We start from the raw sequence: 16,092 nt of genomic DNA, 5'->3' as shown, positions 1-16,092 counted from the left end.
TCAATTTTCCACATTGCCATGACATTTCTAAGCAAAACCCAAAGGTATATCCCAGCAGTAGCAGTACAATTTATTTTTCTTTAGAAAATATTCTAATCACATTAATATATGCTGTGTGACAGATTGTGTCTTCTCCTGGGAAGAATTTTAAAAGATTTGCTCAGGTAGATTCCTTCTTATTCTGCCTCACATGTCCCTTTCTTTATAAGGGGAATATTTAAAATCTGAAATGAAGACAGGAAGACATAACACTCTAAAATGTCACTTCTCAGTATTACAATCCAGACTGTTGGGGGATAGGTAAACTAACTGTTCTACTAATAAATGGTGTAAAACATACCACTGATACTCTACAGATTTCATTTCACCATATATTGAATTGCCTGCTAATTGCAGACAAAATGTAATAATTATTGCCATGATAGATGTTTCCTTTCCTCTTCATAAATAATAGCAATTAACAAAATATTAAGTGTATTTAAAACATGTTCCATTCTCTAGCTAACAAATTTAAAAAAAATAAAAGAAAATTATATCAAATTTTAATGGACACTCAAGAATCATCATGCCTGTCCATATGAACACAAATGAAAAATCATTTCAGAATTCTAAAACTTTAGATACATTTGTAAAAGAAAAATTAAACCCACATATACTTATATTGCATATTATGTTATTTAGAACAGCATATACAAACACAGAAACTTTTTCCTAGCAATACATCATATCCAGATGTCAAATACATATTTTAACTAAATCTATGCATTTAAATGCCTGCTATTATGTAATAGAAGCAAATAGTTGTAAGTTGTTGTAAGTTGCCTAAGTCAAATTGCAACATTGCATTCATACTTCATGTTTTTCCTAAACATTTTCCTTAACATTTCCATATGACAATGTAAAACTCACAGAATCATAGATCATCCAGGTTGGAAAAGACCTCTAAGATCATTGAGTCCAACTTCTAACCCAACACTGCCAAGTCCAACCCTAAACCATGTCCTTCATGTCCCACATTTACATGTCTTTCAAATACCTCCAGGGATGCCACTTCCCTAAGCAGCCTGTTCTAAGGCTTGATAACCCCTCCCGTGAAGAAATCCTTTCCCAATGTCCAATGTTTAGCACTTTAATATCTTTCTTGTAGTGAGGGGCCCAAAACTGAACGCAGGATTTGAGGTGTGTCCTCAATAGTGCTGAGTACAGGGGGACAAATACTGCCCTGGTCCTGCTGGGACACATCACTAATACAAGCCAGGATGTCATTGGCCTTCTTGGCCACCTGGGCACACTGCTGGATCATGTGCAGCCACTGCCAACCAGCACCCCCAGGTCCCTTTTCCACCGAGCAGCTTTCCAGCCACTCTGCCCCCAGTCTGGACATTGCATGAGACTGAATGAAACAAGAATGCAATTGTATCAATATTGGTGTGTATTCCCCTGTATATTTTATTTCTGTAATTTATATATGGTTGGTTTTTTTAACAGCTTCGCATAAAATGTTATAATGTTGAGAATTCCAGCTTTTATTAATCTCAACTTTTAAGTACTTCTCTAGCTGAGGTTTTTAAAAAAAAAAAAGATAAATCACAAAAAAGTTACTTCATTTAAAAAAAAACCAAAACACAAAATTCCCAAATTTTTTTCATAATCCCATTTTCAATTTAAGAAAAATCAAAATGTTAATAAAATGTCTTAAAAGAATCCTGAAAAATGTGGCTTAATCTGAGCTCACGTTTACTGTAGAATTCACAAAATTTTCTGGCATGAATTACTCCATGAAGCTAAACTCTTATCCTTCTGTGGTGCTTGTCTTCAATTCTCAGATTACAAAGTTTGTGCTGGTTAACCAATGGCTTTTCAGACAGGCTGCAGGCTAAATGACTACAGATTTAACAGTTTCTTTACACTTTCCATAAGTCTTTCTTGCTTATCCAGAAGAACAAGAGATCCACAGTACCTTATATTCCTGTAACTCTAAAAGCCACGTATCATACCATACAAGGGCAAATGTAGCATTTGATGCAGGATCAGTAATTTCAGGATATTTTTTCACTGTGGATATTTAGAATCCAACTGACACAATGGCATCACTTGGTAGTAAGAGAGACTATGGAACAGCTGGAGCAATAATTTTGAGAGATACACTTTGCCACTTTAACACTTTAAGGAGTTTTAAATGGGACAACCAGTCAGAGTGATTTAACATCTAGATGAAGAACTATCAGACTGTACAAAATGGAATAAGGGGATCACAGATCAGCACAATTCTCTGTATCAGTAGTCTTATTTTTATGCCATCAATAACTCTTACTTAGAGGAATACATCATCAGTATACTTTGCCACATTTTTCATGCCCCCCCAGAGAAAACTGATGAAATTCAGGATTGAACTTGTCTTTCTTCTTCTCCCTTTCATTCTTTTCCTTGTTTTCTTTCCAGCATTAAAATGTAATTCTCCTTTTTGTGTTCTTACTAGCTTGTTCCGTGCTCAATTTCTCTTGTGGTGCCTACCTTTATTTTTGTCCTTCTGTAACATTAAATCTTATACCTCCCTAGCTCTTTTCACGCATAGTACAAGAGTACTATGCAGTCACTCCCATATTTAAAATAAAATACCAACAAAAACCTAAAAGTATGACCCAACTCTTCTCATCTAGTACCAAACCCTTTCACCTGAAAGCAACTAGGACATATTGTTTCTAGGAAACTTTGCTTCCATTTGTGTCCTAAGTGTTTTTTAACCTCTCAGAGAAGAGTTAAAAACCAGTATTACATCTTTCTCCTGAAATCTGCCTTCAAATAACCACCTCTTTCTTAAAAGCCTCCCGGCCTTCAGTTTCTGTGATCAGTCATTATATAATTCTTTCTTATTGACTTTCCATTTTGTGGGAAGCATAAGGGCCTACTCCACTTATGGAATTCTAGGAGCTACTGCAAGAAAAATAAATGAAACTACAAATCAGCAATGCAATTCTAAGTGCTTTGCTGCTAACCTAAGTCTGCATCTATAATACAGAATACTGGACTTATATATTAAAAAAAAACACAAGGCGGAAGTAGAGAAAAGGATTTATTTACCTTTGCCATGGGTAACATCCACAGTCCATGTGCAATTCAGTGAATTTGGATATAGATCAGGATAACCCGGTGATAAAATTGTTCCACTAGGTCCTCTAACATCTCCACCACACAAAGCTAGAAAAAAACAAAGAAAATAATAATAATAATAATAATAATAATAATAATAATAATAATAATAATAATAATAATAATAATAATAATAATAATAATAATAAAAAAAAAAATAAATGATGACTAGAAAAGTTACATATGAGGGAAAATGGAAAAAACCAAATTTTTAAAAAATTCTGATTTTAAAATGACTTAAAAGTAGTTGCTCAAATGATTTAGCAATTTCAGATAGAACTACAGGTCATTTTTACACAATATAAAAAGAAATGTAATCAATTAATAAATAATATGTGTTTAATAGACACGAGAAAATGCAAATGAAGTTTCCTTGGCTGTTTTTTCATGTTTTCTGGAGACTATGAAAGTCTTAAGGTCAGTAGAGATGAAAGCAGAAAAGACAGAGCCAAACAATATCACTCGAGCCAGAAGCCAAGGTTGGAGATTTAAAATGGCATATAATGGATCTCACCACTGAAGATTTACTTAATTAAAATATTTTTGCAGGGAAGCATGACATGCTTTCTTGTATATAATTATTGGATATGCATTTATATCTATAATACAAGTGATAATGACAAGTGCCAATATAAGAACAAGCTTTTACATAGTTTCAATAGAAACTTCATAAAAATAATTGGTAATTGAGCAACACAAAAATTAAATTACAGCTTGAATTAATGCAAAATACAAAAACTAGTCATTACAACACTGGCAAAAATAACTTCACAATTCACCATTACAGTTTAACGGTTGGTGGGTAAATGATGGGAGCTATACCCATTTTTGCCTTTGCTATTAATGCTACATATTTGAGAATAAATATGTTGACGTCATCATTTTCTGCTTGTAGCTGTACATTCAAAACTGATTTGAGGGCAAGCCAGACAGTGAATCAAGAGAATGTCTAGAATGTACCTTCTGTCTACCCTCTACCTAAGCAGACATTTGTCTCAATGAGATACATGCCTTTTTCAGAAATTTTAGTAGCACTGTGGAATGTTTTCACAAAGATCAATAATTTTTCATAATGAGGTTATGGCACTGCATGCCATCACTCTCCCTAGGGCACTGATTGAAAAGAAGTATCCATATAATTACAGTTTTCTTATAAATCAGAAATGGAAATTCATCCTGCATTCTAGGATGAAGACTGCCTTATTTTGCCTTAAGTTTGTTTGGTTGTTCTAACTCACTATATTTCTACTATATTTTAAACACGTTTACTTGTCTGGATAGCCTCATGATTGTTTTCTATGTACTGTTTCTCTTGCCAGCATTCTAGAATTTTTGGCCTAGTTGTAAGCTGAAAATTTACAAATCCACTACCATAGGCTGAAATAGGACATTCTAGGACCACAATTGCCCAATCTCTTTATTGTTGCCACAGGCAAATAACTTACATCCATATTAATTTTCCTCCTCACTTCTGATGAAGAGACAGTGAAGGTAAACACTGCCCACTTATCACCTGATCTTGCTATATTTAGACATTAGCAAAACAGAATCATGGCTGTGACAGCATGTTACTGGAGCTTCTGATGGTAACTATCTATTTTGTCTATTAAATAAGAAAATCAGTTTTTATAAACATGGAAAATAGACCAAACAAAAAATATATTTTACAGTGGGTGTTTGGAAAACCTTTCAGGAATGCAAATGGTGATAAAACATCCATGGCATGTCATCAGACACTCAGTGTAACTTTGTGAAGGCTAGCAGATGGCAAAAAAAGGCATCAAGGACCCAGCATTTTAGAAAATAAAGCCAAGTTGACAAATCTGAAATAGAAAATGTGCACTGGCCCTGATAAGATGGCAAACAGCCCAAGCATATAATATCAGTACTAGTATCGGGTTGTTTCAGAGTGCAAAGGAAAACAGAAAGACATGAAAATAAACACAGAAACAGCAAATGATAAACATACATATTTCCATATTCTACAAGAAACCTTTCTTTCACTTTATCTGATTATACAGCAAAAGTAGAATGAATTCTTGAGCAAATAACTGAAGCACTATTTTGGAGTTCTTATGTGGAAAATGGAATATTGTGTTGTTAACACACTAACTAATAATTTCTTTTTTATGCAAGCAGAGAAGCTGAACTAAGATATGTCTAATTTTTTGCCTCCACTACAATGTTTTCTAAATAAGGAGAAAAAAGCCCTAAAATAATAATAATAATTAAAACAAACAAACAAACAAAACCAAAAAAAGCCAATAAGGAGAACAAAAACCAAAAACCAAAAAGCAATAAGGAGAACAAAATATAAAAGGGACTATGAAATACAGATAAGTACATAGAAATACATTAAAAAGTACTTCTACAGCACTGTAGTGATCAGAAATGATGTGGCAATTTAATAAGCAAGTCTTGGATAACTATGAATGAAGATTCTAATTTAATAGTGGAGTTCAGTGACTACATCAGTTGTTCACCTGAAATAAATTCTCACAATGTTGCATTGATTACTTACACTTTCTGTTGTTGTAAATTATTTTGCTCAGTAGCATGATCAATCACAAAAAAGAGTAACAGCAAGCAAGCCTAGCTTAGAAAATGGTCCTATATAGATGGAAAATAATTTTTGGCCCAAACAGGTTCAGAAACTTTAGTCTTACTATTTATAAATGTCTCATTGGGAGACACATAGGCCATGCTTCATCCCTCAAATACATGAAAAATTGTAGTGAAAACACTTGACTTGTGTCATTCATAAAATTGCAAAATTCCATTTCAGGCCATATTTTATGCTACTATAAAACTGCTATAGGAAATCAATCTTGCAATACTAGAAATAGTCTTACAATCTCTAGCCTAAATTTACTTATGATCTATTTTTACCCATTTGTTCTTCTGCTAAACTGTCATTATTCCCTCTTCAGGTCTCAATTTGGAAAGCTGGCAAACTGCACAAGAATCTATGATTTTGGATCTTTTAAGTGAGACAGGTCTTCTTAATCTACTTCTGTAACTTACATTTTCCATCTCTATGACCACTATTAACAATTGCAAGTTCTTACCAGTCTGTCTTGTCTTGGCAGTTATATTACAGAAACATATTGCTGGGACACCTCACATTAGATTATGACATTTTTGTTCATAGATGTTTGGGATTTTTTTTTCCCTTTTACTTTCACATATCCTCTCTTCCTTGGGTCATCCTGTATAGCTAGCTTAAAACTTATCCACAGAAAACCCTCTTAAATTTTGCTTTTTATACCATGAAATAAAATTCAACAATTATGTTCTCTGACACCTGAGATCTATGAATACAATTTACTATCTATTTAAAACTATTTTTTTTGAAAAAATACCAGTCAGTCTCAGAATTTGTAGAGTATAGCAATATGAGTAAAATATGTAGAGTATAGCAATATGAAATTTCAAGAAACCTAGATGTGAGAAGAAGGGGGTCATCATATCCAAAAAGGACAGAAAACTATCAAGAGAATGTATGAGTTATTTTAGTAAAACAGGTGAAAATAATAAAGATATATATAAAAATAGGTACAAACATATAGAAATGCATTTATCCATGTATTTCTACAAATGGTGTTAAAAAGTAATGGCGTAAAAAAAAAAAAAAAGCCATAATATTTTATCTTTTTAGTCTGATTGAAGATATCTTGGAAATTAACATTTTCCACATTTTCCGCATTTCCAATTTATATCAACTATCATTTTCTTATATAAAGATTTTTCAAGAGACTAGCCATGGATTACCAAACACAACTTAAACACTAACATACAATGAAGTATCTCAATTTTCTCAGAAAAAAGAAAATACTCATAAGAAGAGAAGCCTTCAAAGAAAACCCAACTTTTTTCAGTAAGTTCAGTTTGTTGTAAGTACAAATAACTGAAAACTATTTGTTTTTCAGAGGTGATGGGAAGAGAAAACACACAATTTTAATTGATTAGTAATAACTATTAGTTTTGGGTTTCAAGTATCATTGAAAAAGACTAATAACATATTCTAGTTCAGATAGAATCACAGAGAAACAAAAAGCAAAACCTATTTATACGTAAATGTGTTTGTGAATATATAACTCCAGATACAAATATATATGTGCACAAACACACAGAGGCCTCATTACATTCAATTGCTTAATTAACTCTCACTTCCAACTAAAAATGCAATTCTAGGGTGTTTTTCATTTATTGTGCAATTCGATAATAAAAGTGACATATAAAACATAGTTTAAAATTATTGAAACAGTGAATTAGATTTTGAATCTTATATACCGTACTTCCTAGACCAAGAAACTTCAGCATTTGTCTTCCCTAATTACAGAAGATGCAATCTTACAAGAGGATGCAGTTCAGTAGTGGTAAATTACCAATATGGACATCAAATTATCATAATCAGCTTCTAGAAAGAAATCTTGGACTTGAGTTATAATACACAAGAGATTATCTTAATAGGAACTAGTGTAGCCTAGATTACTCACAATATATACTTGTATTTTTACCCTCTTACTTAAATATAAAATAAACCAAGATATGTTATCCATTTCCAATTTTGGCCTCTACCATATTGAATATTTGCAGCAGGCTTTTTAACAGCTGTATTTTAATAGAAGTATTATTTTTATCTTAGACATATCAATAGAAATTACATAACATCTCTTCTCTGCCATATTTCCTGAATAAGTTCCTCATGGTACTGCATAAGTCATATTTCTTAATTTGTTTGGGCATCTAGGGGTTTCCAATATAAATATTAAATATTTTCTATCTTGCTTGAATATTTTTCATTCTATTTATTAATTTTCTTAGGTAAATGAAGATCAGGTGGAATGATAATATTTATTTTTAATTCAAATATTGAATAACTATTATTATCTATTAGAATTCAATTTCATGTTATGATGAAGGGAATAAAGAGCACTTTACACTCTTAATTAGTTATCTAACTTTTACATTATTTTACCTGTAATTTTTAATGAGATTAATACAATAATTCATATATTGAGTAAAATAGGTTTTCTCATATCTATTCAAAGCTTAAAAGCAAAATTCTCTTATAATATACATACAGAGAGGACATGATAAGACAAAATTTTTAGTGAAGAATCGGAAGGTGATTACAATCAAGAAATTCAGGGCTTTCCAGACACATGACTTGTCATGATCTGTCTGCATAATTATCAGGGTCTGTCTCCATATCTCTACGTGATGCAATTATAAAAAAGAGATGCAATTATCAAAAAGAACAATCAGAAAAGAATTCCGCTTCTCAGAAACCATCAGAGTAACATATTGAATGAGCGGTAGGAGCGACTGATGTCATGATGGCATTGATGGCATGATTAATACAAACTCATGCTCGCAGTTTATGCAAAGAACAGAACATTTAGCAAATGTCCTTTTTTTCCTGAGGGTGCAAGGACTCTGAATCCTATTAAAAAACATTCTACCAGAGAAGAAAATCAGCAATGAAGTTAAAATTATTTCAACCATTAATTGATTAAATTTGGTAGAATAAATGTACTTAGTCCTACCTTCAGAGCATATTTATTGAATGGACAATTGCCATTTAGCAATGTGCTCTGGAGAAAAAACCCACCTCATTTACTTAATGAATTGCATGCTAGTTCAGCATCTTTAAGAAAAAATTTATGACAATATGTACGTTTATTAACAACAGAGCACAGTATTCATAGCGTGTTAATACTGGTTTTTTTTCACCTTATTACCATCTAGTGCCTATCACCATGAGAAAACACATCCTAATTTTATGGCCTATTCAGTAAAGTATAGTCCCCTTCACTGCAAACTGCAGGAACCCTGTAATTCTTCATTTCAAAGCCTGAGTGAGATGCAGAATTTCTTAGGAAATGGGCTTGCATAGCTACAGAGTGTCATTTTCAGGAAAGTGATTATTCACATCCCTTTTTACCACCACAAATCTTAAGTATCATTATATACTGACACTTTCAACTTACTGAAATATAAAAAACCAACGAATTTCCTATTCAAGCAAACTGAAGACCAAGAAAATCCTTACCATTTTTTAAAGAAAGAAATATATTGAAAATGAATAGATTTCCATATGGCAAATCACACATGGATCAGTGAACTTCTTCATCAGTCTTCATTCAGATTCATCTTTTTCTTTCTAAATGAGTGTCCTGAGACACTAAGAACTGTTTTAGAAAAATATACTATCATGTGCCTTCTGTAGCTCATAAAAGTTCAGGAGACTTTTTTTGTTAAATACTACCCTAGAATTAAATGGTGATACTATTCCTGACAGAATTTTCATCATCAGAAAAACGTGCCATGCTCCAAGCAAGAAAATTATTTCAAGAAGTAAACATCTCAAACAACACAACTTAATGAACATTACAATCTACTTTCTTAATATTACATATAATTGATATCACCCTAAGTGGGAAAACATTAAAATGAACAATTCAGATTACAAGAGATGACTGAAAATATTAGATAATTTTTCAAGCAGAATTTTTAATGATATGTTGGAAACCTGTTACTCAATCCCATTTTTGCCTGGTTTAATAATCATATGCTTACTGATCAGGTATAATGTGGCCCTAATAAATTCCTATAGTGATTAAAAGGTGTCAAGTTCTGTTACCAACCTAGGAACACAGTGATCAGCATCAAACAGGAGGAAATGCTGGTCTTGAGTCATGTTTTGTATGTCAGCACACCTGTGTCCATAGATGGGTACTCAAACACAAATATTTGTAGTTTGTAATGAGTGATTTACAAGCAGATATACATTAACTCTGCAATCAGCTCACAGCAACATATTTTTAGATAGCCATATCTTCAGTAATCTGCAGAGCTAAATAACTATATATCATTCTCTGCTTTAATGGTTATATGTCTCATCACAGAGTTATATAACATTTATTTCCTCTAAGTATTGTTTTTGCCTTAAAACAGAGGTTTTCCAAGCTCCAACATTTAACTCATTGTAGTTACTAATAGTTTAGTAAAATCCGTATATTTTAAGGTACTATATATTTAATCCATTCATCCTTACCATCACAAGTTGGGAGGGGGTGACTCCACCAGTGATTTTTTTCACATAGCAAAGGCTCCTCATGACTCAGCCTATAACCTGGATCACAACTAAATGAGACAGTGGAACCTATAGAGAAGTCATGTCCATAACGACGCCCATGCACTGGTATGCCAGGATCCAAGCAAGAATAAGTGTTAACAGTTACACCTAAATTAAAAAAAAAAAAAGGAAAAAAAAATGAAAATGCAAAGAAAAAGTTAAATAAACAACCTATAGATTTTTTTAAAATTCATTTAAGTAATTGATTGTGCTGTGAGTGGGGGTGAAGGCATCATTATCATGCATTTGCAGTGAATTATCTTTGCACTGTTTCTCTCTGTTACCATTATAAGATGCTATGGATAACAACTTGCATTAGTAACATTAAGTGATTTTGTACCTCATGCTGATGTTGAAAAGCTTTGGTGATCACTCAAAATCCTGATTTCCAGCCTTTATTTTTTCTGGATCAAAATTTTTTATCATAGCTAAAGTGATTTTCATTTCTTTTGATATTGATCCTTGAAATATTTACATAGATAAATTATTTACATAAATAACTCTCATACCTAGTGCTATTTGATATATGAGACATTGAGAAGACAAAGAATGGCAGAAAATAAAGAGAAGTTGACTTGATAAAGAAAATTTCAATGTGTGCTAAAATATTAAACCTTTTAGATTATTTCCCAGTGAGAAATTCACATATAAAGTTCATACAAAGAAGTTAATTATAAAACAATCATGAGAAAAAAAAAACCCTCTAGGAATAATACTGAAGTATAAAAATTATAAGAAGTATCCAGTGTTAAATTTTTTATGGGTTTTATTCTTTTAATTCCTACAGAGAAGTCATAAAATATCCTTCCTTACAAAGAAATTGTGTGAAAAGAAATAATTAGCATAAAAGATAAGAACATATAAAAGACCTCAGCTTTCACTACAATATATGAAGGGAGAAATGATGAGGAGGGGACCATTAGTCATTATTATTCCCAAAAGGGAAATCAGAATTGTGTTGTACTGGATAATGGAAGATGAGAAATCAGTAAGAATTAAGAAAAAATAAAATTAATATTAGATGTCTGTGTATAAACAGGGGGTATTAAACAGAAAAGCAACCACTGAAAATTGTTTATTTTGTGTACAAATGGTAAGAATGCATATTTTGAATGTTCTTTGATATCATAACTTTAAATTTTATTCTCCACTAGTGTATAATGCTAAAAAAACTGAAAACTGTTTGGTGGTAGTTCCAACAAGTTGGTGTATGAAACAGAAATGGACAGACAACAATGTGCTTATGACCTTTACTAAGCAAATCACATAGTGATTACAGTAGAAATATTATTTCTCTTAAAAATTTTAATTATTTCAACAAAAATTATATTTAGAAATGCAAAAAGTAAATTGAATTAGGATATATAAACTTAAATGAATTTTAAGAATTCATATAGTATGAAATCTTACATATACTTTCTTCAGTGTCATTTGTATTACTCTAATAAGGGCAAAAGAATACTTCTATATCAGAAAAAATCACATAGGCAGGTTTTTACCCTTAAAATCCATAAGCAAGCAATTCCATAGCTTGATTTTCAGCTCATTAGTGTAAAGTGCATTTCGCCTTACCTTCAGTCAGAGCTGCAGATACATCAATCAGAACAGTAATTCAGTTATTTGCTTAGATTTCCATACTCTTCCTAATCTCATGCAGTTTTACACACACAAAAATGTATTGTACAAAATATAAGAATATCAAGCCTTAAAACAGCATCCAGAAGAAAGGCATTTGCTTCCCATTCTCGTCTTTTGATTCTTAAAGCACAGAGTAGTACATCAATGACATTAAATTTTAAGTAAAATTAGTGGTCATCACTTTTGCAGTTTAACATCACTAAATCTTTCTCAGACTGAGAAATAACAGGAATTTACCAAAGATGACATCTGTAAATCTTTATATATTTATGACAAGAATAAGCATTGAGAGGGAGATGAAATCAAATAATACAGTACAGAATTACTTACTTTCATAGTGAATCTTGAATCCATTGTTAGAACGACTGTTATCAGTTGTAAAGAGAAGATAAATAAAATTGCTACTGCTAAACAGAAACTGGGGGACCTGTGTACCATTGTAAGATCCCAGAAGTGGAGATAATAAGTTTGGTCCATCATGAACTTCCAAAACATCATAATTGAGTTCAGTCTGAAATCTGGAATTGAGGAAACACCCAGAGGTACAAATTTAAAGAGACAGTTACAACAAATTCAATAACACCATATTTGAAACTATGCTCCTTCCATGATAATATTTTTTCTCCACATATCTATTTTACAATATCAATACAATAATATTAATTATCCTATATAATTAATATAATAATAAAATTTCAGGTTAGTGGCTTAGCAAGATGAGAAATAAGTTTAAACTTCTTGAGCTGGTTTGTATTGCAGGAAAAAAGAACCAGAAACACAGTTTGTTAATAAAGTTTAATATCATTTACATATGATATTTTAAAACACAAAATTATGGGGTCTTTTTGAATAATTAAGTAAACTATATGGAGGATATGTTGATATATTCTTTTAGTTTACCTATTCTATGTGGCACAAATATCATCAAGGTACTTTATATTATCAAAGAATCATACTCTTGAGTTTCTACTCTTAAAATCCTCTATAAGTAGCGATAGAATTATTAGAGTCTGCACTGAGACTCCAGTGGTTTTATGCCAGCTGGGATTCAGTCCAAAGTGGTGACAGAAGTTATGGGGAAATAAAAAAACAAACCCACAACCAAAAATCCTATTTAGAAAGTAACAGAAAACAAGACGAGTGTTTAAAGACAGCATGTGTGCTGTCCTTGTCAAGGAAAAGCTGAGTGTGACAGTGCAGCTAGATATCACCTTGCTTGTCTTGTTTTAGATGCTATCGGCAGTCCCAAACTTGTGTTTGGTATTTTGACAGTGGTTTCTCTCTTTCTTGGTATGACAGACCTTAGATCAATCATACCGCTCTAAAAGGAACTCTGGTGGATTATTGAAAAAACCCTTCTAGAATTAAAAAGCAATGATTAACAGCAGGATCTTACAAGCACCCTTCAGATATTCTTAATTCTCTCTCTTATTTACTTAGATGGCTAATTCGGCTTTGTGAAATTCATTCAAAGAACTGCATGACTAATGCCAATGCACTGAGGAAGTCAAATTTCAATATTTATGTCCCAAGAGTCTGAGCTTTAAGGTGTAAAGGAGTCTGGCAAAAGACGAGAAGACAAATTAAACCTCCAAAACATGTGTTTTCTTCTATCAGTGTTCCATTCACATGAAATAACATTTAAAAGAGCACAGAAATAAAGTAATAGGGAGTTACAGAAATGAAATGGGATAATCCTAGAAGGAGGAGAACTGAATATTTTGTGTTTTGCTAGTTCCCACGTGAACTCAAAGTGATATATTGCTAAAAACCAATAACTTGCTTTTTCTAATATTTTTTCCCAGTAATCCATACAAAATAGAAGAAATCTTGGAAACAGATCATTTAGTCTTTTTCTGCTTTCTTAGTCCCTTTATCAAAAACATACTTGACACTGAAGGTGTAAAAAAGGCATGGACCTTACAAATGTAATGCAGCCATCAGGCTAGTCAAGTCATACTGAAATTAAGTTGAATCTCCAAAGACATAAAAGAAATCCTCTCGTAAATACTTTGTGTTCAAAGACTACATACACCACCACACACAGCAGAAAAATACAGTGATAAAAAAATGAATAAACGCCTGAGAAAAAAAAGTAAGAACCATTTTTAAGTGAGAAATTCGAAGGGGGAATTATGTACAATGCCTTTGCTTGGTCATTTGGCTCAAAATCTGATCAATTTAAATTTAATTTGTAAGTGTGATGCTTATATAATTTTTTCCTCTCAATGCTCAACTTATTTGATATATTTACATGTCACCTATTTTTTTCTCTGGTGTGAGAAAACAGTAGGGGTTTATAGAAACAGAGTAAGTTTCATGTAAGACTGCTCCAATGTCCTTTCATCATTGCTATGTGAGGTCTATTCTTATGGAGGACTCAGAAGCAGACAGGAGTGAAACAAGTTCTAACACGGGAGGTGACACGCAATTTTAAGAAGAGGTCTTATTTGAATAAATAAAGCTGCCTTAATATTTATAACATGCATCTTTGTTTCTAAGAGCCCCCCTACTAATTCAATGGGATGTCAGGACATCCTGCTGCACAGTGTATACTCATTAGACAAACGTGACTAGTACTCCAATCAGTAGTTTGCTATCAGCATCCATTGCATTTAAATACTCATAATTAGGCTACATGATAAACACTTCATTACAATGAAGAATGGCACTGCCATTTATCACTTCTGTCATTTCAATTGAGCCTAAAAGGATACTGATTTATAACAAAATACCAGAAGATTATCTATCTTATTTATGCCTGTAGAACGGGAATAAATTTTTAAAGTTTACATGCACAGTCATAAAACAAAATATGAAAAAAATATTTTTGCATACTGAAAGTACAAAAATTAATAGCTATTTTTATTCCCTATGTCTGTAGATCTCTTTGTTTTCCTGTATGTCTCTGGCTCCTTGGCACAGGAACACTGTGGCATACAGTCATGGAATACAGTACCTGGCACCTATCCACTGTCATAAGAGAGAAGGTATTGGAAGACAGGAAGATGTGAGATTAAAAGGAAATAAACTACTCTACAAGTGGGAAACTGATGCAACGTTAAGCTGTCACTCTGCAGAAAATGAGTATTAGTACAAACTGTTCCCTTCCTCTTAGAAAATCCAAAAAAGTATGTAAAGATTCTAGACATGTAATATAAATATTTTTCCCTGACTGAGAAACTAAAAATCTTTCAAATAACTACTCATATTGTGGAAGTTTTGATACTTGCAATGATAAAAACAAGAAAAAGTATGTGTGTTTTTTGGGACAAATGTGAAATGTAAAGAATTGGACAAAATATGAGGGTTTGTGGTTTTTTTAATCATATAGGTAAGCCATTTGGCTATAGTACTAAAAGTGTATATTTCAACAAAATTATCCTTTTTTCTTAAGAAAATGTAGTGTAAGATAAGCAAGCAGAAGGAGCAGAACAAAGATAGCCAAGACTAGAATGAGTTTTTAAAAAGCTAATTTATAAATGACTCAGAATGTAAATTTAAACGGTGTGGAAAATGTCTTAAGTAAAAAGCATAACCGTAGCTTACAAAATCTTTTCTTTCAGTACACTATAAAGATCTGTTTCATTATTTGATTTATGAAATAATTTCTTCTTTACATCCAAACATGCAACACTATATCTAAATGCATATGTGTAAACATACACAGATGTATCTTTACATGCACTTCTGCACAGAGACACATAAGAGTACACACATCTATATGTGAGTGGAGCCTCCCTGCGTTACTGCATCTGAGCAATAAGCATATCAGCCCAATTTATGGCAAGTGTCAAGAGTGTCAAAAATGGGCAGCAATGGAAGTATCTTAAAGAGGACAGAAGGTCTCTCTCTGATCTGAAGAGACCACATCTTGTTTTTATTGCTCTTACAAGAGGAATAGAGTTTGTGCAATTTTATGACAAAGCATTAATGCATTACAAACAAAAGAAAATGTACACAAGAAAACGTCATATTTATTAAAACTCATGTGTAAAGAAAGAAAATGCAGCTGGCTTAGCATTTTGCAAATATAAAGGCAAATGCTTTTCTCTTTGAAATGACTGTCCACATCAAATCTCTTGTTTAAATGAATTGCTGAATTAAAAATCAACTATTTGAAATTATAACTTTTTTCAAAAATTTAGGTTAATGAAAGT

The 16,092-nt window shown here is 32.2% G+C and overlaps 1 protein-coding gene across 4 annotated transcripts in view; it reads right to left on the bottom strand.

The window, feature by feature from the left end:
- CSMD3 (CUB and Sushi multiple domains 3) overlaps nt 1–16,092 on the bottom strand; it is a 605,903-nt gene that overhangs the window by 223,293 nt on the left and 366,518 nt on the right. For all 4 annotated transcript variants that reach the window (XM_064646451.1, XM_064646458.1, XM_064646466.1 and 1 more), the window contains 3 exons: nt 12,263–12,450; nt 10,214–10,402; nt 3,082–3,198 (listed from right to left, as the gene is read on the bottom strand). In XM_064646451.1, coding sequence (XP_064502521.1) covers nt 3,082–3,198; nt 10,214–10,402; nt 12,263–12,450 — 494 coding nt within the window. The remainder of the gene's footprint in view (nt 1–3,081; nt 3,199–10,213; nt 10,403–12,262; nt 12,451–16,092) is intronic.

This window comes from Pseudopipra pipra, chromosome 1 (assembly GCF_036250125.1).
Source record: "Pseudopipra pipra isolate bDixPip1 chromosome 1, bDixPip1.hap1, whole genome shotgun sequence".
In the NCBI taxonomy this organism is placed as follows: domain Eukaryota; kingdom Metazoa; phylum Chordata; class Aves; order Passeriformes; family Pipridae; genus Pseudopipra; species Pseudopipra pipra.
The sequence above is the reverse complement of the archived record's forward strand: the minus strand, read 5'-3'. Positions and strand labels throughout refer to the sequence as shown.